This window comes from Eutrigla gurnardus (genome assembly GCF_963514095.1).
Source record: "Eutrigla gurnardus genome assembly, chromosome: 12".
NCBI classification, from domain to species: Eukaryota; Metazoa; Chordata; class Actinopteri; order Perciformes; family Triglidae; genus Eutrigla; species Eutrigla gurnardus.
In genome coordinates, this window is record NC_139926.1 from 8,371,511 (window position 1) to 8,399,471 (window position 27,961).

Here is a 27,961-nt window from a genome sequence, read left to right on the forward strand (position 1 = left end):
GGACACAGAATGACAAGTAACCTCCTTCCCTTCGAGCCGCTGCAGAGGACGGATTCAACAAGTCATCTGATCTGACATGTTTTCAATGTGTGTGTAGTTATCAATGCCATGAAGCACCAACACAAGACAAAGTCCCGGGAGGACAGCAGAAGAGAGATGGGGGCGAGGAAGGGAGAGAGAAAAAAAAAAAAAAACAGACCGCCCAAAATAAGAAATGTTGATGGACAAAGCCTGCAATTTGTGGGATCTGAGCATAAAGCAAACAAAGGGCAGCTTTTGTAAGGAATAATGCCTGTCAGCCGTATCCTTATCCCGCCACAGCTTTGAACGCTGCTGGGGACGTCCATTGCTCCACTGTGTATGTCGTGTTGCTATATTAAAGCCAGTCACCTCAAAGGGAAAAGCCTCAACTATTCAACAATTGAATGGTGGGGCTCTCATTATGGCCAATGTGGGCAGGAAAAAGTGGCTTTGGGGGTTTTCAATCCAGCGACTTAAAGCCCTCCTGTTAGCTAGGACGAGCTGCTGTTTATCCCAATGCCTTTCTGGGGGCTAAACATAGTCAACTGTCATTATCTCACTCTCTCTCTCCTTGTGTGTGTGTGACTCTCTCTCTCTCTCTTTCTCTGTCCTCCCCCTCACTAACATTTATTTATCTCTCTCCCAATTTTGTCATCTAATGACCCATGTTGTGTTGTTGTTTGAAGGGGCTGATGGCTCTCCGGTCTCCCACATCCTGAGGAAGAAAAAAAAAAAGGGGTGGCTGGGATACTGGAGGGCGAGCGCAGGACAAACAGTGCTGCAGACCACCTATATGGATGAAAGCCACAAGTGTATGGACAGCATTCCATAGGCAACATAAAGCCGACGAGGCAGCGCTGTACATGCCTCGGCTGTGTGTTACTGTATATGCATGTGCCCTCCGGTAAGCCTTCATAAAAGAACGTTAGTTGTCCTTGACAAAAAAAAAAAGTATTTTTATTCATCCCCTCGGTGTCAGGGGGCCCGGGGCGCTTGGCAGAGCCGCTTCCCAGCAGTTCCAGGGACACATGAATAGGACCATATTAGAAAAACGGTACAGTTTATGAAATGATGTAAATATGTATTAGCGGGGTGTGTGTAGGGGAGGGGGGGTCAGGAGGGTACATGGTGGTGTGCAGAGGAGACTGTGAGAGAGGTGAAAGCGGTCTTTGTGTTAGCAGAGCCCTCTGGTGGACCCTCCCCTCGGCGCGGGGTTGCCCAGGCCCCGTGGTGGCGGATCACAGTTAATAACTGTGCGGTGGGCTGTCAAAGGCACTTAGCCTGACGCTGGGCAGGCTGGGCCAGGTTTGGGCCCGCATTCACAGCCGCCTCTGCCTCCTGAGCCTGGACCAAAGCACTCAGCCGTGAAGGAGAAGAGACAGAGAGAGATGGAGGCTTGTTCGAGGGTAGAGGTCGGAGAGGATGATCACATGAATGAGACAGAACCCACAGGAAAATAATCACCGTGAGTGGATCCTTCTCGCTAATAGGCATGAAGAGGGTAAATAACTGGGACAGGGCTAAGTTTTCCAGACTGAGCTCAGGTGCCTTCCCTTAAGAATTCGGTGCCAGCTTTAATGCAGCCAGAGAGCTCAATCCAGGATCAAGCATGAAGGATAGGAGGTTTTTTTTTTAAAGGCCAGCTTTAATACATTACTCACATGCCAAAATGTACATTGGAACAGCTCCTCCTGTACGTACCGCTCATGAAGAGATCGACTCATGCATAATTCCAATGTGAGACATGTAGGACAAACTCTCCTCTTTGTGTTACTATCCCTCCCCTGCAGCTCAGCAAGACATTTCTGTAAATACAAAGTATTTGATGCTTAAAGAGACATTTGGAGAATATCTGCTTGATTTGACCAAACGTTTTATTACATTTTTAACCCCCCAAAAAGCCTGATTTCTCCCATCTCTTACATTAGAATCCTGATCTTTTCAGGGCCGGTACGGAACGGACAAACTACCACGGCAAACAAAAACAAACGGAAAGCAATTAAGGATTGCTTTTAAGATGACATAAATAAATGTGAAGCTTCCTTTAATGAATGGAGGAAACACATCCACTTTACACTTTAATCCCCCCTCGGTGTCGCCTGACAGCCGGTTGGTTCGAGCAACAAAACGTGGCCTTCCACTGAAGCACATGTGGTTCAGTTGCTTGCGAGGTGCCACATCTCCAACCATCAGCACCAGACGTTATCTGACCCTCAACAATGTACCTCCACAAACTCTTATCTGATCCCCTCTCGTAAAGCTCAGTGAGGACCATCGCGGGGAATCGACCAATGACGACTCGTCTGATCTTGAGTGGCGTTTTATTCCTGTGCCAAATACTTGTCGACTTGTCGGTCTGTCTGTGAACTCCAAAGTCCAGCTCATCCCTGTTGACTAGATTAGATAACCCGGTTTTAAAGGCAGGGGAACTGTTTGCTCAGTGACTCCTCTCTGCCCTAATAGCGTCTGATCTAATGGAAGATTGCAGGCTGCTTGTTGACAGTGGAGACCCACACGGCGTCATGGCAATGGACAAACAACACAGGGAAACAAAGCAGGGCTGAGCTTTCGTACCTGTAATTACCAGATAAATATCAGCTTCTTTGCTTAAAAGCAGCAGCAATAAATATCATGCTGCCTTAATTACAGCTATCATGTTGGTTATAATATGAAGGGTTCATGGAGACAGGACTGAAATTAGTTGGTGTCCTTATTTTTTGGGGGTTCACTCTGTTGGTAATAATGTTCTTAATGTAAGTTTTAAAGAGGCGTTGATTCAACAACTGTGTGGTCGTCTTAGACGGTGTAGCTTGTAGTGTTTCTGTTGTTTATAAATAGGGTGGACGAAAAAATAGAAATACCTGTCAGTAGGCTATACGTGTGTCTATTGGGCAGCTGGACTGGGACCGTACAGGTGGAAGGTTTCCCCTGTTACAAAAAAGGATGTAAGTATTATCAGCAAAATGTACTTAAAGTATCAAAGCACTTGGTGTTAGTGATCATCTATATGTAGGCCTATGTTTCATTTTACAGCTGTCGATGTTTTACTTCATGTTGCTAGTTTAAACTACAGCAATGCATCATAAGAGCGTCGTGTGTGTGTGTGTAGTGTCGGCGTCCTGTGTGAACCACGTATCTCCAGCTGATCAAGAGGCTTTTTAGTTTAAACAGATGAAGAAGTAGGAGGATTAAGGAAGATGATGACTGTCAGTTTATCATAAACATTCAAAATCAACACATCTGGAGATACGTGGTTTTCACTAGACATGACGATGATGACGCATTTTAATCAGAAAAGTAACTAAAGCTGTCATATAGTATAGTATAGTGAAGTAAAACTATTTACTGGAGTAGAAGTATAAAGAGACATAAAATACAAGTACAAGTACCTCTAACTCGTAGTTAAGTGCAGTACTTGAGTAAATGTAAATGTAAATGAGTTACATTCCAGCACTGAGAAGAAGCTGCTGGTGTGTTTGTGGCCACAGGAGGGCAGAGGAGAGCACTGTGTGCTCAGCTGACATCCCAAATGATTTTTGATTATGTTTACATATTTACGTTTCCTAGCGGGTTTCAGGAGGAGCCACCCGGACTAAGGCTAGCCGTCAGTAATAAGTCCAATAATGGGTTATAGTTAGCATTATTGTAGCTACATAGTTTAAAACAAAATATGCATCCAATTTAATAAATCACTTACTGCACCAGCTCGCTACAAGTGACCCCAATATCAAACACACCCACGAGCAGGCGCATGCTAGCAGTGCTAACATGCTAGCACTGCTATCATGTTAGCGGGCTGGTGTTTTACCTCCAGCGAGCCGTGTCACAACTTTAAACTTCTTTCCCGCAGAGAGGCGACGTGGACTGGATGTACTGGGACCATGGTGGATTGGATGTACTGGGACCACGGTGGACTGGTTGTACTGGGACCTAAGTGGACTGGTTGCATTGGGACCGTGGTGGACGGGTTCTACTGGGACCTAAGTGGACTGGATGTACTGGGACCTAAGCGGACTGGATGTACTGGGATCTAAGTGGACTGGATGTACTGGGACCATGGTGGATTGGATGTACTGGGACCATGGTGGACTGGATGTACTTGGACCACGGTGGACTGGATGTACTGGGACCATGGTGGATTGGATGTACTGGGACCATGGTGGATTGGATGTACTGGGACCATGGTGGACTGGATGTACTTGGACCACGGTGGACTGGATGTACTGGGACCTAAGTGGACTGGATGTACTGGGACCTAAGTGGACTGTTGCGGTGGGAATGAACGAGCAGAGTTGAACCTGCAGCAGACCGGGACTTCATGGTGCAGGAGATGAGGCAGAATGACTACAGACAGGTGAGTGGGCGTGTGTTGATAGTTGATTCCATAAAAGGTAATCTAGTGTTTGTAATGTCGCTTAATATTGTATAGAGTTTTGTCTCTTTTATGTTTGATTCTTGTGAAGATGCACTGATGATATTCATAGATGATCATCAGCTGTGTGAACAGGCTGCAACTCTAGAATGTACTGTTGGTTTGGCCTTTTGTGATGCTAGTCGTACTATATCACATGTGTGGTTTACGCAGAGCACATTTTAACTGACCTACTTTATTTTTACATTCATCTAAGTAGATTTCTACACAATTCCTCTCACTGAAAGGATTGTACCAGTGTTTCTACATGTCATTGTCCATCGACATCATCGGTCACCTAGCTGACATAAACCTTACCAAAATTGCGTTATCTTTAATGCCCGAGCACCGATGAAGGCCCTTTTGTAATTTTAGATTAATCAATCAACGTTACAGAATTTACCTGAAAATATTTGTCAAGGTTATTTAAAAGTTAAAATCCTCCTTGGCTAAAATTCCAGTCCAAAATGCAATTCTTGTAAGGAACTTTTTTTTTTGCATTCGGCTCAATAGCTCTCTTGGCTCTGTTGTGATTGACAGCTCGGAGGGCGGAACCAAAGTATAAAGAAGGTAAAGAATTGGCTGAAAGTTACACCTCGGGCTAATGTGTATTCTTGTCTAGTACTGACGAGGAGAGTCGCCAGTATGTCTTCCTAATAATCATACTGGGGCATGTTGTGAAGTGTTTCTCTGACCTAATTTGAATATCTATATGCTTGTATGTATCTCAAGCTTGTTTATCTCACTGCTTCCTGGCTACAATGTCCAATGAGAGCCAACCAGAGAACTTCCAGCCAATGGGATGCAGCCAAGAAAGAGAACATGTGTTCATTATGCTCACAGCGGTTAAATCAGGTTGGATGAGCTCTACTAAAGTAAACCCTGATGCACACAAGATGTGTTGAAGACAGGAGAAATCTCTGCTAATGGAGGGAAGTCAGAATTAGACTGGTGTGGTCTTTTAAGTAAATTTCTTTAAGCTAATAGTACTTTTACTCTTTATTCTATACTCGTTTTCAGTATTTTTCCATCTCTCTGTTGTTTAACAGCTGTCTGCAGATTGATAAAAGCAGTTGGACCAAAACATTGAGCTGAAAGATGCTTAAACGCTCCGTCAAGCTGAGGGAATAATTCAGGTTCATCACTACTATACTTTTCACACGTATGTAGTCATGTGATCAGTTGTTTATCAAATTAGATATTTATTACAGACACTTTAAGTTAAACTACTTTGCACTGGTGTTGTGAACATAAAATATAATATAGAATATAGTTTCAGAGAGAGAGAGAGAGAGAGAGAGAGAGAGAGAGAGAGAGAGAGAGAGAGAGAGAGAGTTGTAGCTCTCTTGCTGGCGTCTCTGGTGTTCTGTTTAAAGCATCACTTCCTGTTCTCAATCCCCAGGTCTGCTTATCCATCATTTCATAAGCATGCGTGTGTATGGGTGTGTGTTGATACGTCTCGGGCTCCTATTGCACCGACTCCAGCCTCCCTTGGGTGGTGGCGGTGGGCAAAAAAAGGGGGCTGCTCCCTCAAGACACCCCTCAAATTATGGCCTAATCAGTTTGCCCCAGGAGCAGGCCTTCATAGACAAACAGACAGACCCCCAGACCTACAGCAACCTCATCTTACCCCCTCCTCTCGCCGCCACACAACGCCGAGCCTGGCCTTGTCCCTGCAAAGACCTCGCTCCCGCTTTCTCTCCTCACACTGAGATAAAACAGGTCCAGCTTCAGTTTTAGAAAAGTGTCGGCTGCTGCTGTCCCTCCCTCACTTATCCTCTCCTCTTGTCTAGTCTACCTGGCCCTTTCACCTCACACACACACGTACGTTGTAACAGTAGATGTGGTTTCGCTGTTTACAGTCAGCTCTGTGTTTTAGCTGAACCAGCATTTGGATCCAGAGACCTCATTGTTGGTGCTTTTCACCTTTCCCCCCTGATTTTAGTGGTTTTACGCTCAGTTATGAGTTGAGTAAGCTCCGTGAACTTAAGCTCCACGGAACCCATTCCAACCCCATTGTGTAATTTTAGAAAGGCGTGCCGGTCGGTTGGAAAGTAGGGCATTTTTGTGTTTTCATTCCTGACACTTAAACTAATATGTTTTTTTTTGTGAATTCGATTTGCAGCACATCATATTTGACTTCTATAACAATAGTCCAACAATTGCTGTTCTGTTTTGTTTTTGTTTTTATATTTACTGATGCTGCATGGATCGTTTTGCAAGTATTCCAAGAAAGTCTTGCAGTCACATCCAGTATTCTCTTGGTAATAAAATGAAAAACAAATAGCACTGTGAGAAATAAAACAATGTTATGATATCACTTTGGCACCTCAGTTTATGTCAACAAGTATCTGGCTTTTGCCTGGATCATTAATCCACACACACACACACACACACACACACACACACACACACACACACACACACACACACACACACACATGGATCCACTGCACTAATGTGATGCTTTGTCAACTAAATCATTGCAACTCTGCCCGGTTAATCAATGACACATGGAAGGTTCTGGCAAGACCTTCCCTGACTCCATCCCACCATTCCCCTCATCTGCGTTGTCATTCCCATTCCTCTATTAACCCCCCACTCACACACACACCATGTGCCAAACCAGACCACTCTCCATATACACTAATGCTTCTGTTCCCTCCGAGCAGCTCCATCCGTCATGTTCACCTCGCTTAGGATTCCCATTTGTTTTCATTTCACAGCTTCGCAAAACACCACACACACACACACACACACACACACACACACACACACACACACACACACACACACACACACACACACACAGGCGAGTATCTGCATATGCATGTGCATACGAGGGTGTGCACACATTTCCGCAGGTAAACCCACACATGCACACATCTACAATCACCTTTCCCGAGTTGAATTGAAATTGCGCCAAATGCAAAAGCAGCAAATTAAAGTGCGCGGAGAAGCAAACAGGTGCTTCGTCACCTCGGTAAAAATAATCCTGGGATTTATTAGTAACGGTCTGCCTTTATGCTGCTCCTGTCTTACCCCACCAGACAATGTGCCTCTCATTCATGCACGCGTTCATACACTGCCCTTTGGGAGCACCTCAGGGTCCAGTGTCCCTCTCAAGGACACTTTGACAAGCAGAGAGGAGCAACCTCTTATTTTAGAAGCTGAGGACTGAGATGGAGGATGTGGCGGAGAGAGAGAGACAGGAGCCGAGGGGGGAGTGATCCATATCTGGTATCTGTGTTGTGATTATTTGAACAGCAGTTATAAAGCCATAAGGCCTGGCCCTGGTTCCTGGACATGTTGATTTTAAACCCCCCTGGACTATAAATAATGGCTGATGAAGTAGATACTCTCTTTTTCTTTCTCTCCCTCGCTCTCTGCCTGTCTTACATGTCCAGCGCTCTGGCCCTCCATCCCCCAGCATGTTCTGTATTAGTGGGTCTTTGTTGAGTGTTTGAAGCATGAAAATGAAGGAGGTGGGTGGGCATCCGACCACCATACTCAGAGGAGACCTGTGACGCACACAGAACTATCCTCTGACTCCATTAGCATACCTCTGCTGGCGTAGCTACAGACGGCCTCCCCGGCTCTCTTATGTGGCTGCTATTATATTTGTATGGAGGCTTCACCACAAAAGTGTCTGGAGGCTCCGGCCTGTTGATTGAATACATCAAATCCTGTGAGATTTTCGTGACTGTGCTTTCAGGACGTCCACATAGAAGACTTGCTTATCGCCAATTGAATCTAATTCAACTCAATAAGCCATTTACCGAAATCTGGCTTAAATACTGTTGAGAATATTTAAAACGTATGCTTGGTCATGCTTCGGTTTTGTACTATTTAAAGTTCATTGGCTTATTTCATTTGGTCCTATTTTCCCTTCCAAAAGAAGGTTCATTCATTCATGTTTTCACATGCAAAATGTCCGAAAACCACATGGAACTTTGTGGGAAAGGCTGCTTCAAAAGTAATATGATGTGAAATTGGTGTTTCCACATGTGATGATTTACATTTTCATGTGAAACATTTTGTCAATGTGAAATGGTGCTCTGTATGTTATAAAACATATTAGATGTGTGTCACATGTGACTAATGTGTATTTATATTTACACAAACACAGTGGTGAAAGTACTAATACTAATACCACGTCAGGTAAAACATTCAAAACCTTAATTAAGTATTTAAGTACTATCAGCAAAATAAACTTAGAGTATGAAAAGTAAAAGTCATTTTGCCTTTACATCTTGACATATAAAGGAACAATCCATCCTTCAATGTATCACAAATATTCAACATGAAGATACATTTTTGCTGCACAGGAAGGGGATGAAAAATGTAAAGTAACTACAGTTCTTAGACAAATGTAGTGGAGTAAAAAGTACAATATTTATATCTGAGATGGAGTTGAGGAGAAGTTTAAATGTAATATAAAGTGGAATGTGAAGGTCAAGTACCTCAGATTTGTACTGTAATGCAGTAAATGTGGACTTCTTACATCCCACCGCTGAATCTCTGTTGTGTATTTGTGGTTTTCGTTTTGAGCGTGTTCTTGCAGGACCGTTATGTTCAATGACAGAATAAAACCTTTACTGCACATTAGTGAGCCACAACATCAGATGTCCGGAGACAAAAGAAAAACTAGTTAATTGATGACTTTGCAAGAAGGAAAATATTGATTGACCTGTGGATTCTTCCACAGAGCAGTTTAATTCAAGAGAAGTTCCAAAATTAAATATTAATTTCATAAAATGTTCTCAATTTAAAGACTCAATTTAACGAGTATCCATCTGCCATATATTTCGGAGTGATACAGGACAGACAGGCGGGACATAATGTTGGGAAGAATTTGATTTGATCGCTGAAAAGATTAGCTTACGACCGATAGATGTCATGATGTTAGTGGTTGGTATCAGCCAATGACATTCCTCATCATATTTTGGTTTCCAGGAAGAAAAAACATTGGATATTGATATAAAAATGCAGACAAATTGATTTTTGTATTTTGTTTAGGTAAATATTGTTAAATTGGTGCACAATATTCCCAGTTGATCTAAAATGGTTAAAAACACATGTTTAATTTCAGCTTCACTCTCAAACAATAAATGGGAAAGTAAACTGACAAAATAAAAACATTTTTTTTTCATTAAAATTTTTTTTCACATTTCACGGGAAATTGAAAGGAAGTAGGAACTAGTCTGTGTCTCATTACACAGTTATTGTTTGGAGCAGGATTTCAAGTTGCGGTGACTAAAATAACTTTCCAAAGTAACTTCATGTGAAAGTCTAATGAATCCTTCAAACCAATATCCATTTATCGAGTCGTCAGCAACATGCACGTCAAGACCTCTCCATCGTTGTCCCCGTGGACCTGAGGGGAAGAAAAGAGCAGTCGTGGGGCCAGTTGGGCTCCCGTCCTCCCAGCAGCAGGATACTATTTCACAAGCTTAGATTAGTTCACTCAGGGCCCATCAACACACGTGGAAGTGACCCTCAGACGCCTCTCACGGGCCCCGTGACCGTGCTGTGTCTGTCTGTCTGTCTGTCTGTCTGTGTGTGTGTCTGTGTGTGTGTGTGTGTGTGTGTGTGTGAGAGAGAGTCAGAGGAAGTGCACAGACCAGCTGATGCAGTGTGTGCTATGTTAACCCGTCCAAGGGCAGCATAGCAATAACAAACACAAGATCACAGCAGCGAGCTCACCTCTGACCCTGCACCCTCCACACGGCCGGCCAGATCAGTATCGCTCTGACAGCCACTCAGGAACCAGCCGACACACACACACACACACACACACACACACACACACACACACACACACACACACACACACACACATTCAGACACACTAAATTCTCCCCAGGCCGGCATGGGTGTCCCCTCAATGCACGTTTTCAATCATTGACTCCCTTTTGAGAAATCAAAGGGATTTACTTCGGGAGACAAACGCTTCCTTATTGGTGTCTGACAGTAAATGATTGACATTTACTTTGAATGCATTGGCCCCGCCCACCCAGGGGGCGACCTGCAAAGTGAAACCGTCCACCATCCCGCACCCTTATTTACCCACAAGGCCATTGTGCCCTAGTGGTGAAGACTCGTAGACGGGTCGTTTTGGGAGATCTGTGACGCCGTTGACACACTTTGGGGACCAGCATGCTTCATGGTAGGACCTGCGTATGTGTGTGTGTTTGTTTGTGTGTCGGGGGGGAGTTGTACGCGGTTGCGTGCATGTGTCCTTCTTGTCCTGGTCCTCGGACTCTATAATGAGCCGTTGAATCAATGTTTTCTTACTTGCTTCAGCATCTGCAGCTATACCTGCCGCCTCCCTCCGCGAGGATCTCACATCTCCTCCCTCGCTTTTGTCATTTTAAATCCCCCCTCCTCCCTCCTCTGCCAGAGCTGACACTTTTAAAGCGTATCAGTTTCCGTTTCCTCCAAACATCAGGCCGCTCCTGACGCAAGGCTTTCAGGTACAAGAGGCCGGCTGCCTGCTTATTAGGACAGACAGCTTGACATGAGGAGTGCATGCGTTTGCCAGGGCGATTGTGTCAGCCTGAGAGCAAAGTGGCCACTAGAAGTGGAACGGAGTAGAATTTGGAGTGACTCTCTGCTGCTGTGTGTGAGCGTAGCCTAAATGATGTTAGAGCCAGAGAGCATTTTATTTTCCTGGCACGCTCTGTGTGACCGTCCCGTCTGTGAGCCCGCCGCGACACTTCATTTAGATGCTGCATTTTTGGTATCCATCAAGGTAGAAACCTGTCGAGTGGAGCTTTATTTGATTTCGTTGAGGCTGAATATTGAGGGCCAAGTCGCAGGATGAACTACGATCGCCTCTTTGATGAGCTGACACCGTTTGTCCGAGGCGCTTTGAGAAACTCTGGTTGTTGGGAGTGAACGTCTGGACAGCTCCGGTCTGGCACGGTGTCCATGTGGAAGACAATCCCTCCGGCCAACACTGAACACACTTTCCAAACCTCATTACAGAGACCTCCGCTGTTCTGTTGCTCGTGGGCCCCAATCAACCCCCCCGCCCTGCAATTCTTTTCAAATGAGAATTGAATTTCTTTTTCAAAGTGTTTATGTTATCATTTGTAAATCTTACCAGAAGTGGACCATGAGGCACAAGAGAGGAACTCATACACAGTTTAATGAAGTATTTACAGATAATTCCAACTGTCAAATACTTGCTCCCAATGACATAGTGCAGAGTGCTGACGCTCACAACCGCCTCTCTCTCTCCGAACTCGCGCTCCCTCGCCGTTAAGCAGGCGGATTTGATTTCAGGTAAGGACTCATTGGGGGGAATGCAGGCTGCGGGGGCCCCGCCAGCGAGGGCCACGGCTTTTGTCGAAAGGAAAACAATCGTCTGTGGTGCGTCTCAGGACTCACGAGGCTCAGACGTGGAGAAGCTGAGACTATTAGAGCTGATAGATGTATTTTCTTCTTGTAGTTTGTTTTACTGCTGAGTCTATCAGCTGCTCCTGGCTTGACTTTCTTGTGTCTGCTAAAAGGAAACAAAATGAATCTTGGATTCATGAATGTTCTGTTAATTACCATTTTCTAAACTGTCATCTTCTTGAAAAGTGAATGTGTGTAACGGCTTTAATAAAATAATTTAGAGGTCAGTTATAAGCCACCCATAAGAACAAATGTGAGGTTGTCAAAATACATTTTATCTACCTGGTAAAAATGCTTCTTCAATAAATTCTTAATAAGTTGTTAATTAAAAAAGATCTTGACCAGAACCTCAACCTTATTCTTATTAATTCATTATAAATGGCTTGTAACTGATCTGTAGTAAATCATTTAATATTTAAAAAGTCATTAGTGACATTTTAGTGTTTTATTAGCTGGTAGAATAAAGGTGATATTTTGAAGATTTTAGTTGCACCACACACACACACACACACACACACACACACACACACACACACACACACACACACACACACACACACACACACACATATATGTAAACGGGAGTCGTTTCGATTATTGATTTTCTTTCTATCCGCAAAAAAACGTAGTAATAGCCCATCAATACAAGTTCACCAAATAATGTATTTTAATAATAATAATAATAATAATAACAATAATAATACTAACTACAATAACAACAATAATAATAATTCTTATTATTATTATTAAGCTAATTTTCTTTCTTAGAAGCTTTTTTTAGAGCTAATAAAGAACTTGAAATAAAACTGCTGTTAGTTGTGAGCGTGGAGCTGCGGAGTAAAAACGGTGTGAAGGAGCAATAATGGACTCGTGAGTCGTGACCTCTGTATGGAAGCAATTTGGGAAAAGGGTTGAAAGTGGCGTCAAAGACAAATTAATCCCCGACGGAAACGAGATACATCCTTTAAAAACAAGCCATTTGGAGCGCTTTGGCCCGTGGTGACTGTTGGGTAACTGCAGGGATATTAGACATCCATTATTACACAAGAATCACATGCTGACTGCGAGACTCGGATGAATCTGTGTATTATCGGAGAGGGTGAAAACACAGAAATACGAGTTCATTACCTTTTAATTTGTACATATTGATTCTCCTCGATTCGCTCCAATCAGGCACACCGACCAAAAAGAAATAATGGAAAATAGGTCTTCTGCACAAAAAAAGAAGTATTTATTTTTGCTCGGGTTTTTGTTTAATATTCTGTTATGCGTCACACGTCTGTTGTTCGTTATGAGTTAGTTACTTTCGTTTTCAATTAGAGGTGATTGTAACCAGCACGAGCATTTAATTTAGCGGAACACTGGAAACTTAAGAAAAAATGTCAGTCAAAAAAATGTAATCATAACAGGATTCTAGAATAACATATTACTAATTAATGCATTATTATTAGTATTAGTATTATTGTGTCGGTAAAATAAACAAATAGTCCTTGTCAATATACTACTTTAATTTCGCATTATTACTATTACTATTATTATTCATTAGGAGGCTAACGCATATCTAGCGAATTATGTCGGATTTTATTGTCCTTCGTGACATTTTAATGCTTCATTCATCATTTATTATTATTTACTTCACCTGAATTTCCGTCCTCAGATCAGTTTTGATTCTTTTGAGTATTTTGCCCATGACTATGACTTGACTCATATTTTGGCCTTGGAGGCCTTTTCATTATTTATTGTTTTTACACATTGTCTCACTCATCATCATCATCATCATCATCATCATCATCATCATCATCATCATCATCATCATCATCATCGTCACTATCACCATCACTACCAGCAGTACAACAGGGAGCTCGCGCACCAGCGTGCACGTGGATAAATGAGGCGCTCTGGGGAGTGAAATGGCCAGAAAGATGATCTCTCATCAGAAAAGGCCGGAGAGAATCCGATGAGGCGGATTCATTTCCCGCTGTGTTTCTGCTGCGTTTGCAAACGCTGAAGCGATGTGAATTCATCCTATTAGGACACATGAACACTTCTAACGATCATTCGTATATGAGCAGGTTTGCAGGCTACATCCTCCTGAGCGGACCGACGCGTGTCCTCGTCGGTCTGACGCTTCTGTCCCCAGTGAATAATTCTTACATCTGACGGAGTGAAACTTCGAATCCAAAATAATTAGCATCCATTGTTTAGGATTATAACGCCAACACAGAGAAGCCGAAATGATGTCTCACTTTGCTAAATTAAAGCAATCTAAAACATAGAAATCCAATTTAACCCGCCACTTTCTTTTATAATTAGGTTTTTGTTGGTACCCCCCCCCCCCTCCCCCCATCCATGGTTTCTCCTCTCTCCCTCTTCACCACACAGCCGCGCTGTTTTCTCAGCCAGACACTTACAAGGTGACAACAGGCAGTCTGACAAATCACACGAAACCCTCCAAAACCGCTTCCGCGCTGCAGCCACGTGACACCGCGAAGACGTGCGCGCGCGAGTGATCGCCCTAAACGCGATCAAACTAATAGAAAAGCAAACGTGTTTCTTTCGCTTCTTTAAAATAATAATAAAAAAAACAAGATGTTAACATTTAAAACGCACCTCTCCTCCGTCCATATAGTGTAGCTCAGTTCAAGGCTGAACAATAACTTTGCTTATTTATTAATCTGTTCGCTTCTGCTTGATGCAAGCCAGATGCATTCTTCTCTAAATTATTCTGCTGACTTCTTGAATTTTAAATGCCTTTTGTGCCGCAGTTCTGCTCTGCTTCCACTCACAGGGTCACTTTCTATATAAATCGCTCTGCTCCGTGGATGTGAAATAAATAAAAGTCTGTTATTCTTTCTTTTTGTTGCTTTTTTTTTTCTTTTTCTTTTTTTTTTGGTGAAGGTGACACTCAGAGGAGGTGATCGTCCTCCCTAGGCCACACACACACACACACACACACACACACACACACACACACACACACACACACACACACACACACACACACACACACACACACACGATATATGTGTTCTCAATAACTATAACTGCATTAACTCCCCGATCCCTGTCACAATCCCATCCAGTACTCACACCGGTCCTCTGAATTTGTGTCTATTTCAGGGATCAATATTTAATCCTTTCTTCGCGTTGTTGTGGGGCTTTTTTTTTTAACGCGTGTTCGTGCTCGTTCCTCGACTCCCGCTTCCCCAAGAAATGGAAAACAGATAAATGGAGGAGCTCTGCGCCAAACCATTCCCCGTCGGCCTTCAATAATTCAGCTGCAGCCCAACGTCTCTGCATGACGAGCTGAACAAAACAATGCACGCCGCCGTTAGTCAACAGAGCATTTGTCTGAATAAATACGAGACGGTCTGAATTCAAGGTGACAAAAGGAGGCTCCGTTAAAACGTCCACCTGATCCCGGAGAAATATTTAAAATATTCTGGTTCACTCTGGGATGCTTTAGTTGTGCGATTTAGTGCACGTGACCGTCAGGTATTTGTTCAGTCATCATAACCGCAGTGATTAAAATATTTCAACAGAAATATATTCATCAGAAGCGAATTAAAATGTAATTTACAATGTATGTCACACGTTTCCAGCTGTCGAATTAATTAAAGAACTACAGGTCAAATCATGTGTATTTCCCTTCGACCCCCATTGAAACACACTTTGGGTTGACAGTATGAGAGACAAGGCTTCAAATTGATTTGAACGCTCTTATAGTTTCAACCTTTATGGAATTAAAATAACTGCAAGAATTCAACAGAAGCTCGTTAATGTCACCAAAACAGACACACGCCGTCCCGTCATCAGCTCCTCCTGTATCCGTCTGTAGGCTACACGGTGGCCGTCCGGCCTGCGTGTATTCCCGCAGGGCAGACATCACTCCCGCCAGGCTGCCGCGGTCTCGGCCGCGCGCATCGCCACCATCGTCACCGTCATTATCAGACTGAATCATCCTGACGGACGAGCCTGGCTCTCGCTGTCTCCACTTAATAACCACCTCTTGTCTGAGAACCGAGCTGCATTCAAAAGGTCAAAGATGTCTATTTGTTTTTACTGATGTCTCCAATGCGTTGAGCCGGTGGAGCTTTACTTCACTGATTTACTTTGCATGATCACAATATTACGTGCTCAAGAGGACCAATGTCAGGCCTGTGCAGCCCGCACAGCTCGATCTCTTTCCTGGAAAGTTCTGCGCTCTTTTAGTGGACCTCTCCAGCTCCCCATCCTCCCGCCAGAGGCCCCGGAGCAGGGATCCATCCCTCCCCCTCCTCGCTGGTGCCCGCCGCGGCTCCTCTCACACCGACACAACGCTGCGGCCAACAGGCTTGGACGCATTTTACACCCAGTCTGTTGCAGATGTTGCAAACCTGTGGCTTCGTTTGTTTGGCTCAATCCGGTCGCGCATGCTCTTGTTAAAGTGCGCGTGAAAGAGTCCCTTGTTGCAGTTTACCGGAAGGCCACAGAGACAGTGGCGCGCGAGCATGGGAGCCAACCGAGAGACGATGGAAATGTCTAACGGGAATAGATGTGCAGAAGGAAAGGTGTCCACTGCTGCGTTAATACACACAATATGATACGCACGTGGTCGTATTTCTGTTAAAAAAAAGGTTGATATTGCTGACAACCGGAACGCAGCAACGGTGAACAAATCAGCACTTATTAAAACACGCAGGAGGAACGACCTCATCCACGCCTGATCTTTTACACGGTTTAAAAAAAACATACACATTTTATCTTTCATGCAAAAAGTGATTTTACTTTCACACACACACACACACACACACACACACACACACACACACACACACACACACACACACACACACACACACACACATATATATATATCCTATGCTACAAATGAACAAAGTCTGTAAATACGGTAATTATTTCTTTAACCAGCTTCTTCATGTTCAGTAAAGACACACACGCACGCGGCTATGACCCGGTCAGCTGTGCGCGCTCGTGTGTTGCGTTCACCGACATGAAGCAGGAGGCGTTCACTGACCATCCAGAATCTTTCGCCTCTTTAGTTCTGATGAGTTTTTCTTGTAGCTTTCGGAGGGAGGGACACGTTTTTACGTGCAAACGGGCTTGCATCGGTTTATCATTAACAGCAACACTGCTGTTTCATCCAGCGCGTCTAATAAAGACGAGGAAATAGGGACTTATTATTAGGCTACTTATTAACATGTATCACTGCGTGGACTTCACCTCGGGCGGATTGGCTGCGGGATGATTTGGCATGTGTGAAAGTATTAGAGGGGAGCTGATAAGTTCCTGCTGCGTGAGGCAGAAACCTGCTGGGAAAAGTAACAGCGCGCTCTATCTTTTCTCTTTCTAAAGTCAAGGTCCCCCTGATAGCCAGGTCCATATTATGGCCCCGGGAAGAAGATTCCAGTCAGATAGGATTTAGAAAAGGATTGCGCAACTGTTGGTGTTGCACGGAGACAAGACGAAAGTCAAAGCAGACATAATTACAGCATCTGATCGAAGGATTAAGTCCAGCATCCTCCCCTCCTGGTCTGGATGTGTTCAGGCTCATCAGACGCCAGAGGGGGAAGACGCTTTGATGGACACTTCTCTGTCTCATTATGCGTCCAATAAGCGAGATCCGGCCCACAAAATGCTTCCATGGGTCAGATTAGTTTTTTTTGACGCCTCCTCCTCCTCCTCCGCTCCCTCCCTTCCTTCTCTCTCTCTTTGTCTCTCCTCCCTTCTCTCCTCCCTCTATCAGTCAGTGCGCCCGTTGGCACAGGAACGATTGAAAGTGACACGCCGATTAGAAACCGCTCCTTTGCACCGATACATCCCGCTTGTTGCTGCAACTCGGACGCAGGTGTTTGCTTTTCGGTCAGCTCCGCGTTTTGTGTGTGTTTCCTCTCCCGGGTTGTCTTGTTTCCTTTTTTCCCCCGGCTGCGTCGCGTTCTTTCTGTTTTTGTGTGCGCTTTACTTTTCTCTCTCCGAGGATGAAGCCACGAGTTGAGAGGACGGCAGACTTGTGTCACAGAGACGCGCTTTGAGCTCTGAAGGCGGACAAACGCGTAAAAGAGAAAGGACGGGAGCAACGCGCATCCAAAATATCAAGTTTGTGCGCGCGCTCCGGTCCACGGCTTCAGGACAGACGACTACCGGTGTTCCTCAAGTCTCCCCCCCACCCCCTCTCTCTCTCTCTCTCCCTCCCTCTCTCTTCCTCGCCTCTACTTCCCCAGAGACGAGCATCACCTCTCCGGTCCGTTGCTGCGCGCTATCCTCGCTCCCCCACCTCCCCATTCCTTCCCTCCTCTCCCTCCCCGCCACACCGCGCACCAGTATCGACCTTGTGGATCTCCGGTTCGGTCTCCGACGAGTCCATCGGCCAGCGTGATCCTCCGTGTATCCGGGAGTCGAACCACAGCTCAGCCCTGGATTCAATACTCCTGATCAATGGACAGAGCCTCCTCAGCGGCCAGCAGCGCTACAGACACGCCGTAAACAGTGAGTAGCTCTCCGGACAGACCTCACCTGCGCACCGCTAAACATTTCTACTGCTGGATGAATCCGTATAATTCATTATCACCATTCATTCCAAATAAATCCAATCAACACTAATGCCACTGACCAATAGCCAACTTTAACTTTGCATCACTATCACTGCCCCGTGAGTTAATACTAATAAATAAACTATTAATATAATTGTGTTTATTCTAATTAAATGTATTAGTCTAATAATAACAATTAACGACATTTCATTTGAATAATAATAGGCTAATAATAGTTATTAAATTAGAAATCTAAATAACCAATTTTCCTATAATTAGAGATGATATTTTTGATTGTACAGCTGTTTACAAATTGAGTCAGATTTTCCTATCGAATTTGCACGTGCACGGTCAGGATCTGCTCTGAGGTGAAACTTTCCTAAAAGTATCACTTTTAGGAAATATCAGCTGTATTTTATATTTTAAATACGCAAACTATGTAGATACGTCAACAAAATGCCATAGAAGTTATTAAGTAAACTCAACCAGTTTGCAAAAAAAAAAAAAAAAAAAAAAAAAAAATTTAACGTGATGTTTTGCTCCTTAAAAATAATGATGATTTGGAGGCTCGGCAGGAAATGTTTTTGGTTTGTCGCTCGCGCACCGAATAATTTATGCAAAAACTTGGTGCGCGCGCGCGTGTGTGTGTGTGTAGCCTATGTGTGTGTGTGTGTGTGTGTGTGTGTGTGTGTGTGAGTGTGCATTGAAACAGTGGTATAAGGTCGCAATAAATCGTCCCAAAAAAAACAAGCAAGTGTCTCAAAAACGCGTCACGTCACTTTATGACTTTTGAACTTTAAAAATATAATGAATGAGCCATTACCGCGAGAGGTGTTGCTGGTTTTACTGGTGTGACTGGTTAACAGAGGTTAAATACCAGCAGCAATCGTTGGTAAACGGGCCAGATGATGAATAAAACATACCGAGGGGACAGGGAGGTGTTTTCGGCAGCTACTCGGGCCTTTTAACCCCGCAACACACGGAGATGCCTCCGGGATGGGACACGGTAAGAGACCTCAACACCGTTGCGGTGTGGTCGCAAGTTGAGGCCTCGATTCCGCTCGGCGTGAACCCGAGAACCAAAGCCAAATGCGCACAAATGAGAAGCAGTCGTGTTGCAGACCGTCGTGTGAGGATCAATCCTCAGCCCCCCACTAAACACGCAGGAATCAAACCCGCGGCCTCATTTTAGGCTACAACACGCAGGGAATCCAAGTTTTAAAGCGAGAAAGTCAGAACACGAAGAAGAAGGCGCGGACATTTGTTTTCACGCTTCTCGCTTGTTATGGTTTTTCAAATCAAAATATTTTTTTTATTTCTGCTCTTTACAAGAAAACAGTGTCTTCACACCAAACTCTGACCTTTAAAAGAAAACACCAGGCGGACTCTTCTCGGCGCTTAGACGCTCTTTTTATTTCTCGTCTAAATCCGCTCCCGTTCACGCAAACGCAACTATTTCCACGCGTAAAGCGCGGATGGACAACTGGTCGTTTCGGGATTATTATTTAGAGCAGAAAGGGCAACGCGCTTTACACGTCAATCATCGTCAAATAGGCCTGACGCGCCACCGTCCTCCGTTTTCTCTCCCAAACAGGGCGTAGGCCTACGTCACATTCGAAAAATAACATGAATAAAAATTAAAAAAATTTAAATACAGGAGTTTTTTAGTTGTTGCAGCCAGCCGCGAGGAGAAACGGATTCGTTTCAGCTGCTGTGATGGGGGAATGTTTCTGTCCTGCCTGTCAGGTTAAAGTTTGCTGTTAAACAAAAAAAAAGTTGACGGGTCGCGCAGACGTGACGTGGAGGAGGGAGAGGAGGGGGAGGAGGGGGTTCAATAGTTCTCAAAAATAGTGCCAAACATATTTTCTTTGGCCCTCCCTGAGCTGCGGACTCTTGGGACGTGCGCGAGACTCTTTTATCATTCTGACGCTAAAATGCGCAAATGATTATTTACTGTCTGCAATTTCGTGCTTTTAAGTAATTTTTGTAATCTTCAGTCTGCAGATTTTTTTTCAGCAGCCGAAATATTATTTTATTTCATTAGTTGTTTATGTTTGTTTATTCTTAAAGGTCCACGTACAGTCTGATAATCACGTGTAACAGGTCACAATTAAATTCACACCAATGAATTGCTGACTTTAAACTCCCCATTTCAATATTTGAGTTACCCTCCTTCATTCTTCCTCAACTCAGCTATCCGTTCACACGTAAAATGGGTGTGTCCGCGCTATTAAACTGCAGATTAGATAGACGAGAAACTCCTTCTCGTATTCCCACACCCCTAAATAACATCTCCTGCTCGGCCTGGTGCTTCTTCTTCTGTCCTCGTTTTTTTCGTAAAGTGTGACTGAGAAAACTCCGGCAAGCAGACGAGACCTGAGCTCTCTGTTATTCCCGCTCTGGTGAGGCTGGTGTGAGCTGTGGTGGATGGGTTTGGCAGGCGTGTGTGTGTGTGTGTGTGTGTGTGTGTGTGTGTCATAGTGAAATTCTACCATGTGAGCGTTTTCTCTGAGCAGCATACATGTCTGACAGTATAAGGGCAACACCTTATGTTGCGACTTCAAGTGTCACAAAAGTTGCACTATTTTGTCCACACCCTCCCCGTATGTATACATGCGTGCACACTCGTATTAATCCGCGAGCGGCTGCGTTCGGAGTCAGTGTGTGGTCCCTGGAAGTGTTAAAGCAGAGAGTCTGTGTAGCGTGCTTGCTGTGGTTTGTGTGGCTGAGTGCGTGCGTGTGTGTGTGTGTGTGTGTGTGTGTGTGTGTGTGTGTGTGTGTGTGTGTGTGAGAGAGAGAGAGTATGGATGAGTGTTTAAGCATGGGTCCTCTAGCTGGAAGGGCGAGGCTATAAATGCTCGTTGTTAACTCTTCATCCTGCATTATCAAATGAGATGTTTACGAGGGAGCCAAACATGTTTGCCAGAAGGCCTTCGTCTCGCCCCTTCAGCCCAATGACTTCGCTGTGTGTGTGTGTGTGTGTGTGTGCGTGTGTGTGTGCGTGTGTTTTTGCCACAAAGGTCTGACTTCGCCTCACACCAACTTTCCCCACATCACAGTAACACATCTGATGGCCATAAACGGCAAATTCCACAATAATCCAAACTTCCCAAACAGCAATCATTTCTCATAAACAGCCACATAAAATGCTAAAATGTTGTTCAGCATTTTGTTTTCAGTCTTTAAAAGAGAAACAATTCTGTTATCTTTTCCCCCCTCGTAGTCCGGCATGTCTCCTAAAACTTTATCCATACAACGAAAACACGTCACGGGAACGCGGGGCTTTGACCCAGGAGGCCGCCGTCTGTGTCCCGTGTGAGCCCAGTGCTTTTGTTGCCTCAACATGACCAAGTGGTTTGGTTGCCGAAACGTAACAATGTAGCTCAGTTTCATTTCAGATTGAGAAAAAAAGTTTCTCTCCCTTTTTGTAGTTGCCTCCGAGTTGCTTCTCCGGCCCTCCCTGTGCATACACGTATGTGTACATTCAGCTGACAGCAGGGCTTTTAATATGCCCCCCCTCCTGCTGCCTTCTTTTATCTGTGCTGCAGAGCCAAGCATTAACCAATAGCTTGATAACCTGGCTATAAAAGTTGATCTCGAACGGGAAGAACGGCCGTCTCTAGATATTTTCCTACATGGGGTGACGCCTCTCCCGTTCTCCCCTGCTATCAGTGCTAATAATGCCCTCATAGGTCTCTCTCTCTCTCTCTCCCTCCCTCTCTCTCTGTCTGCCTGTCTGCCTGTCTGCTTTGCATGCTGAAGGCACCAGCCTTCATTAGCAGACCCAGTATCGTAACGGTGACAGAGATACCAGAGAGGCAGTTAGAGCACAGGCGAAGTGGCTTTGGCTCTCCGGCTCTGCCGTGTGAGAGGTTAGTTGCATTTCTCCGAACGCTTTGAGGCCCATTAGATGCACACGTGTACACTTCCAAAATCTCACCCTGCTGTTCCACTGATTGCGTTCACTTTTCACCCACAATTATCTCTCTTGTGCTCCTCTCCCGTTTTGAATCTCAGAGCATAAGTGTGTGAGTTGCTGCTCCCTGTTTCCTGCACACTTATCGCAATGGGATTACGTGTGTGTGTGTGTGTGTGTGTGTGTGTATTCTCTGTGAGATCAACTGGCAAGCATTTCTTTACCTGTTGTTCCTCAATCTTTACTTTTTGTGAACATCTTGCTCCATCAGAGGTCGAGCATTTAAAACAGCTGGTTTGCAACTCAAGGTGTTTTTTCAAACTTAAATCCAAAAAAACAAAAGAGAGATGAGAATAACATTTTTCTTTTAAAAAAGTTAGTCATTAAGGTGATTCAGAAAAAACATTGATATTTTGGACTATTTTTCTTCCGTACCATGTCTTCTTTTAAACATCCTAAATTCCCATTTAGTTGTTTATGTAACTACTTTGTTTATATTTGCCTGTAGATTTCTCCTGAATTCACCAACGGTTACCATCAGATAATGCCTTATTTGCATATAAAAACAACATAATATTTCCAAAAACTTGTAATACAATACATAATTGTCTTACTGTACGGTTTTTATGTTGATATCTATTAGTTCAATGTTTTACTTTATTTAGTGTCTACAATATACCTTTAAAAAGGCAGTTTCCTCTCATCCTCTGAGCCAGAACTTTCCACTCCAGCAGCACTTCCATCTAAACTTTCCAGTTTCATTCCTATTTATATCCTGAAGGTGTTTACAGAGGGGGTTGTTCATACATCATTCACGGCATGAATTTTATTGGTAAAAATGTTTTTTTTTGGTTGATTTATGGAGTGACAGAGAAATCCAAAATGCTCCTCCTGTGTGAAAACCATTGACTTTAATATGAAACAGAATTCTGCTCTGATTAGCACACTTTTAATAAGATAATGCCACAATTGTATATTCGAAGATTAAATAAAATGTAATACAAAATGTATTTGTATATATAATGAATCAACATAGGGAAGTGCTGATATCTACTAGTTATTTTATTTATTTATTGAATTTTTTACCCTATTTACCTGTAGTTTCTCCCTTTAAATGACGGAGGGATTAAAAGAAAAAAGGGAAAAAGGCAGGTTTTATGGACCGTTGCTGCAGGCCCAGTCATTAAAGCATACATCTTTCAAATGGATGGATGGGACTACCAATCAGTGTTTGTCAGCCGTCTGATTTGTAGAGTTTAGACTGGCTTTGAATTACATGTTAGCCTGTGTTTGTGTGTGTTTATGTCTTTGAGCTGGATATATTGTTTATAGGTGTGTTTGTTGTCGTGTCCCACTCTTCCATTTCTTTGGGTGTGTCCACATTTTCTTGCTCTGCAATCTTGTCTTTGGCCCTCAGAGTGTATTTGTTATGTCTAGAACATGTAATAATGTGCAATTTGATAGCGGCTTATCATCCAAAAAACGAGGTTGTCTCAGTATCGGGCACAATGCAGGACAAAACAGTGCAATGCGGGTTTTATTTCTTCGTATCTGACTGTCTCAGAGCAGAAAGCTTTAAAGTTGAGATTGCGTTATTACATTTTTATCTTTTAAAACAAGGCAGCAAGTGACAAAGATATTTTCACAGCAGGTTTTAAAAGAAAAGTCCTAATAATGCATTACACAGTTTCTCTGAGAGGTGTGACAGTTGACCACAGAAGCAATACATTGGGAAACGTGCCATGACCCCTGTTCTTATCAAAAAGACATTAAATTTGTTGCCCGTCTCCATAGCAGATATGTAACAGCTCCTCTTATCGCTCCTTTATTAACTGCTCTAACTATCACACACCTTATCAAACCATGCAACACAGATGCATTAAGATGGACACGATAACAATCACAGTGTTTGAAGGCTGATATCAGTCGGTGAGTAAACGCGATGTCCCGTAGTACGGCATCGTCCTGTGTGAGACCGTCTCTACAACAAAAGGATATTGCTCAACATCCCATCAATATTGCATACAATAGATTAGCATTTATCAGTCTGTGACCATGGCCACGCCCCCACCAAAGTTATTATTTACATGTCAGTCAGAACATTCGGAGGTGCAGGAAATGTGCTGAGTTTTCAATCAACTGTTCATCAAGCACGTAGTTCTGAATTAGCGTTAATTAGTTAGTGCTAAGTAACACATTGGACTTCGACATGGTCAAGGTTTCTATGACAACCTGTTAAACCACAATCAGAAGCTGGAGGCTTCTCAAGTAAGACTTACAGTAATGTGGCTTCAAATCATTGCAAAATACTAGATCTGCCTGATTTACATAATACAATTAAGTTGACTTTACAAGTCCATGGTATAAGTAGTATATACAAAAAGATCTACATAATAATGTGAGGCCTTCATTTTATACCGTAAGCAGGATTTTTATCAGTGCTTATAATTACAGCCCTCGCCTGTTGATGTGAGACAGTTGTTAGATGTATTAAAAATCTTCATTTGCAGGTTGGATTTAACTTCATTGATCCTTCAATAGATGCACTTTTAGCATAAACTCAATGATAAAGCACCAACTACAGGCTGTATGAAGTGATTGAAGCGGTCAGTGGGGATACAAGTTGTTTTACTGGATAAAACCTGCAGCATCCTCAGTGTTGAAGAGATGCTTTACTCAAGACGTTTACTTCACGTTCACAGAAGACGTGGGAAATCAGAAAGCCCTCACAATTTAGAAGTTGGATCCACTTAAACGTTTATCGATTATAACAGTTGCAGATTAATATTACGGTTTCAGATAGAATTATTATTATTATCATTATTATTACTACTACGCTTCCATATTAATATAATATACAAATGTTTGGGAACCACTCGTTAATTCAATGTGATGTATTTCATAAGCTCCTTCAAAAAATACAAAAGGTAACTAAAAAGTAACTAAAGCTGGAAAAGGGTTTGAAAAACTGAAATTTCATTAAATGGAAATATGGAAAATGCGTCGAGCATCGAGCTAAAAAAAAGTGAGCAAAGCGCTGCACAAATAATGACAAGAAGCCAGCCTGGACTGATCAGAGCCTCAATGCTGGGTGTAATAAACACACTTGGAAACATGCTTCATGTGACCGTAGATGACCCGGCGACCGTTTGACGTGGTAATACTCACTGCGGTTGAGGTGGGACATCTTATCTCGGGATGGCACCAAGTTCTTTATCTCTTTGGGTCAAATACCAAATGAAATGTTATTGAAGCTGGATGTGTTTGGAGATTAGATGATGTTGGGAAACTGTGACTATCTGTTATAGTGTGTGTGGGTGTCCCAGGTTAGATGGTGAGATGTCGGCGAGGTCGTGATAGGGATCGTCGGAAGCTGGGGAGCTGCAGCGGGTCGGGACCTGCCTCTGATGAAAACAGATTGTTTTGAAAATAAGAAATGAAAAGGTCGAGTTTTGGCCTCACTTCCTCTTGCACCTTTACAAGGCAGGTGAAGTTCCACTTCTCACAGTGAAGAGCTGCACCGGATGTAAATTTCCTCCAATGTTCTGCTGCGTTCAGTTGTTCTTTATTGTAGCTTCGACATTGTTAGCGGTTAGATTTATTTCCAACGCCTCCCTTTTTCCCAGCGGGCCTCGCATTGTGAAATATAGCTACCACTGTATTCACATTTAAACCCATCGCTTTCCACTCAGTGCAACTCTTTGAACTTCTTTTCTTTCCTTTTTTTTGTATCATTATTAAACTGCCGCTTACATTTTTTTGGGGCCTCTTTGCCTCCCGCATTTTTTAATCACGCCAAAGCTAATGTTTTTAATTTATTATGCATCTTGACATTTTGCCCAAGCTCTTAATACTTCTCAGATTGAGCGTTTTTTTTCTCCCCCATGTTTGTGGTGGATGGTGTTTTTCAGCTGTATGGTTGTGAAAGAGTTGGTCGAGAAGGTAGAGAAAAGGCGAGAGGGGGAGAAAAAGACACACAGCACGAAACGTTGTCTTTTGTTCAGAGTTGCAACAGCTGCAGCAGTAAAAGCTGCAGAAATATTAAATAGTGAGTGAGTGAGGGAGGGGGGGGGTTCCAGTTTTCTAATCAGGCGCTGTGGAAAATGCCACGCTCAAACAATAACCATGGATTCTCCCTCATTTGTTCTGCTGGATTGCTGGCCAATGTCACTTAGTGCAGAGACCCTCTGTGTTTTTCCACTCTCAGATCTGCTCACTTACTTGATTTCCATACTTGCCCACTTCACCATTATTATTTTTTTTTGCTCTCTCGCTCCACTGAGGGTCACACACGCTGGCTGATATCGTCCAGAATGTAAATAAAAGCAGTCCATTTGGCCTGAGCGAGCCGAGCTGGCTGCCTATTCATATGTTGTTGGCGTGTGTGTGTGTACCCCCCCCCCCCCCCCCAACCTGGCAGCACTTCACATGGCATTACCCTATATTAGACGTTTGGCTGACTGCTCCCTTATCAGGGGACACCGACCCACGAGGCTCACGCTCCCGTGTACGTGATGTATATGTACGCATACATATTAAACACCCACACAGTCACCGTGTAGTTTACACTCTCTATAAACACTGATAAAGGGTCTCTCTCCATTGTCTTCTCCCTCTCTTTGTCTGTATCAGTTCTTTAATTAAGTCGAACACATTTGCTAGCACTCCAAGAACAACAGTGGTGTTATTCTATATGTTTCTTACCTTCAACAAATTCCATCAACTTCCACGTCGGTGGTGCTCAGCTCCAAGCCCGTTTGTTCCTGAAGACTCAAATGTTAAAGAAAGGGTCACAAATATAATATGTTTCATAAAAAAAAAAAAGAGAGAGACTTGGTTATGCCTTAAAACAGATTTAACAAATTTAAACAGGAGCAAATGGTGCACTTGTTGGGGACTATTTTCAGCTGTCTATTAATACATTTTACGATTCATTGTTGGTTTTGGTCTTTTCATGGGATTTGTTGACAATAAAAAGAATTAATAGTGGAATTCTTTTTACAATTTCCACCCCTAAAAAAAACATGAATTTCCCTTGAATTTTCTTTCCAGACTCGTTCTCTCTGGCTGGAGCTCCTCTGGGGGTCTGGAGGAGGATGGAGCGAGGACGGGAGAGTCCCATCACCCAGGACAGTCCTGAGCGGCGGGGAGGCAGCCCGGACCTCAGCGGCCTCCCACCGCCGGGGAAGAAAGGCCGGTTGGAGCTCAACGGGAGCCCCACGGGGCCACGCATACGCCACAACGGAGCCCCACTGAGGCCTCTAGGAGGTAACAGCATGTTGATCTTTTTTGTTGTTTATTTATTGTATGAAGAGATTCATTTTAAAGCCTCAAACTCAATATATGCGTGTTTACATCCACCTGCAAAGAGATGGAAACATGAGATCTTTGGAGGAGACAGTTACACATGTCATATTACTATCATGGTCCGTCGTTGCACCCTCTTCCTCTACAACGGCTCCCAGCTGGAGAATTATTGCTGCCAATTATTCCAACATTCACACACAGCAGTGGATAGAAACGCATTAATTTGCATTTCCTTCTGCAGATTTTCTGAAAATATGGTCAAATGTGAGCTAAATTTGGATGAAAACTTCATTTATAAAAAAAAAAAAATGAATCAATGGCTACTTAAAACGTGGTTCATGACAAAAACAAAATAAAGAAATATCTTATTCC

General features: G+C 43.5%; 1 protein-coding gene across 3 annotated transcripts in view; it reads left to right on the plus strand.

Moving 5' to 3' along the window:
- Positions 1–18,183: 18,183 nt before the first annotated feature.
- satb2 (SATB homeobox 2) overlaps positions 18,184–27,961 on the plus strand; it is a 44,361-nt gene continuing 34,583 nt past the window's right edge. For all 3 annotated transcript variants that reach the window (XM_084023430.1, XM_084023431.1, XM_084023432.1), the window contains exons 1-2: positions 18,184–18,322; positions 27,335–27,550. In XM_084023430.1, the coding sequence (XP_083879556.1) occupies positions 27,379–27,550 (172 nt within the window). In that variant the 5' untranslated portion in view covers positions 18,184–18,322; positions 27,335–27,378. The remainder of the gene's footprint in view (positions 18,323–27,334; positions 27,551–27,961) is intronic.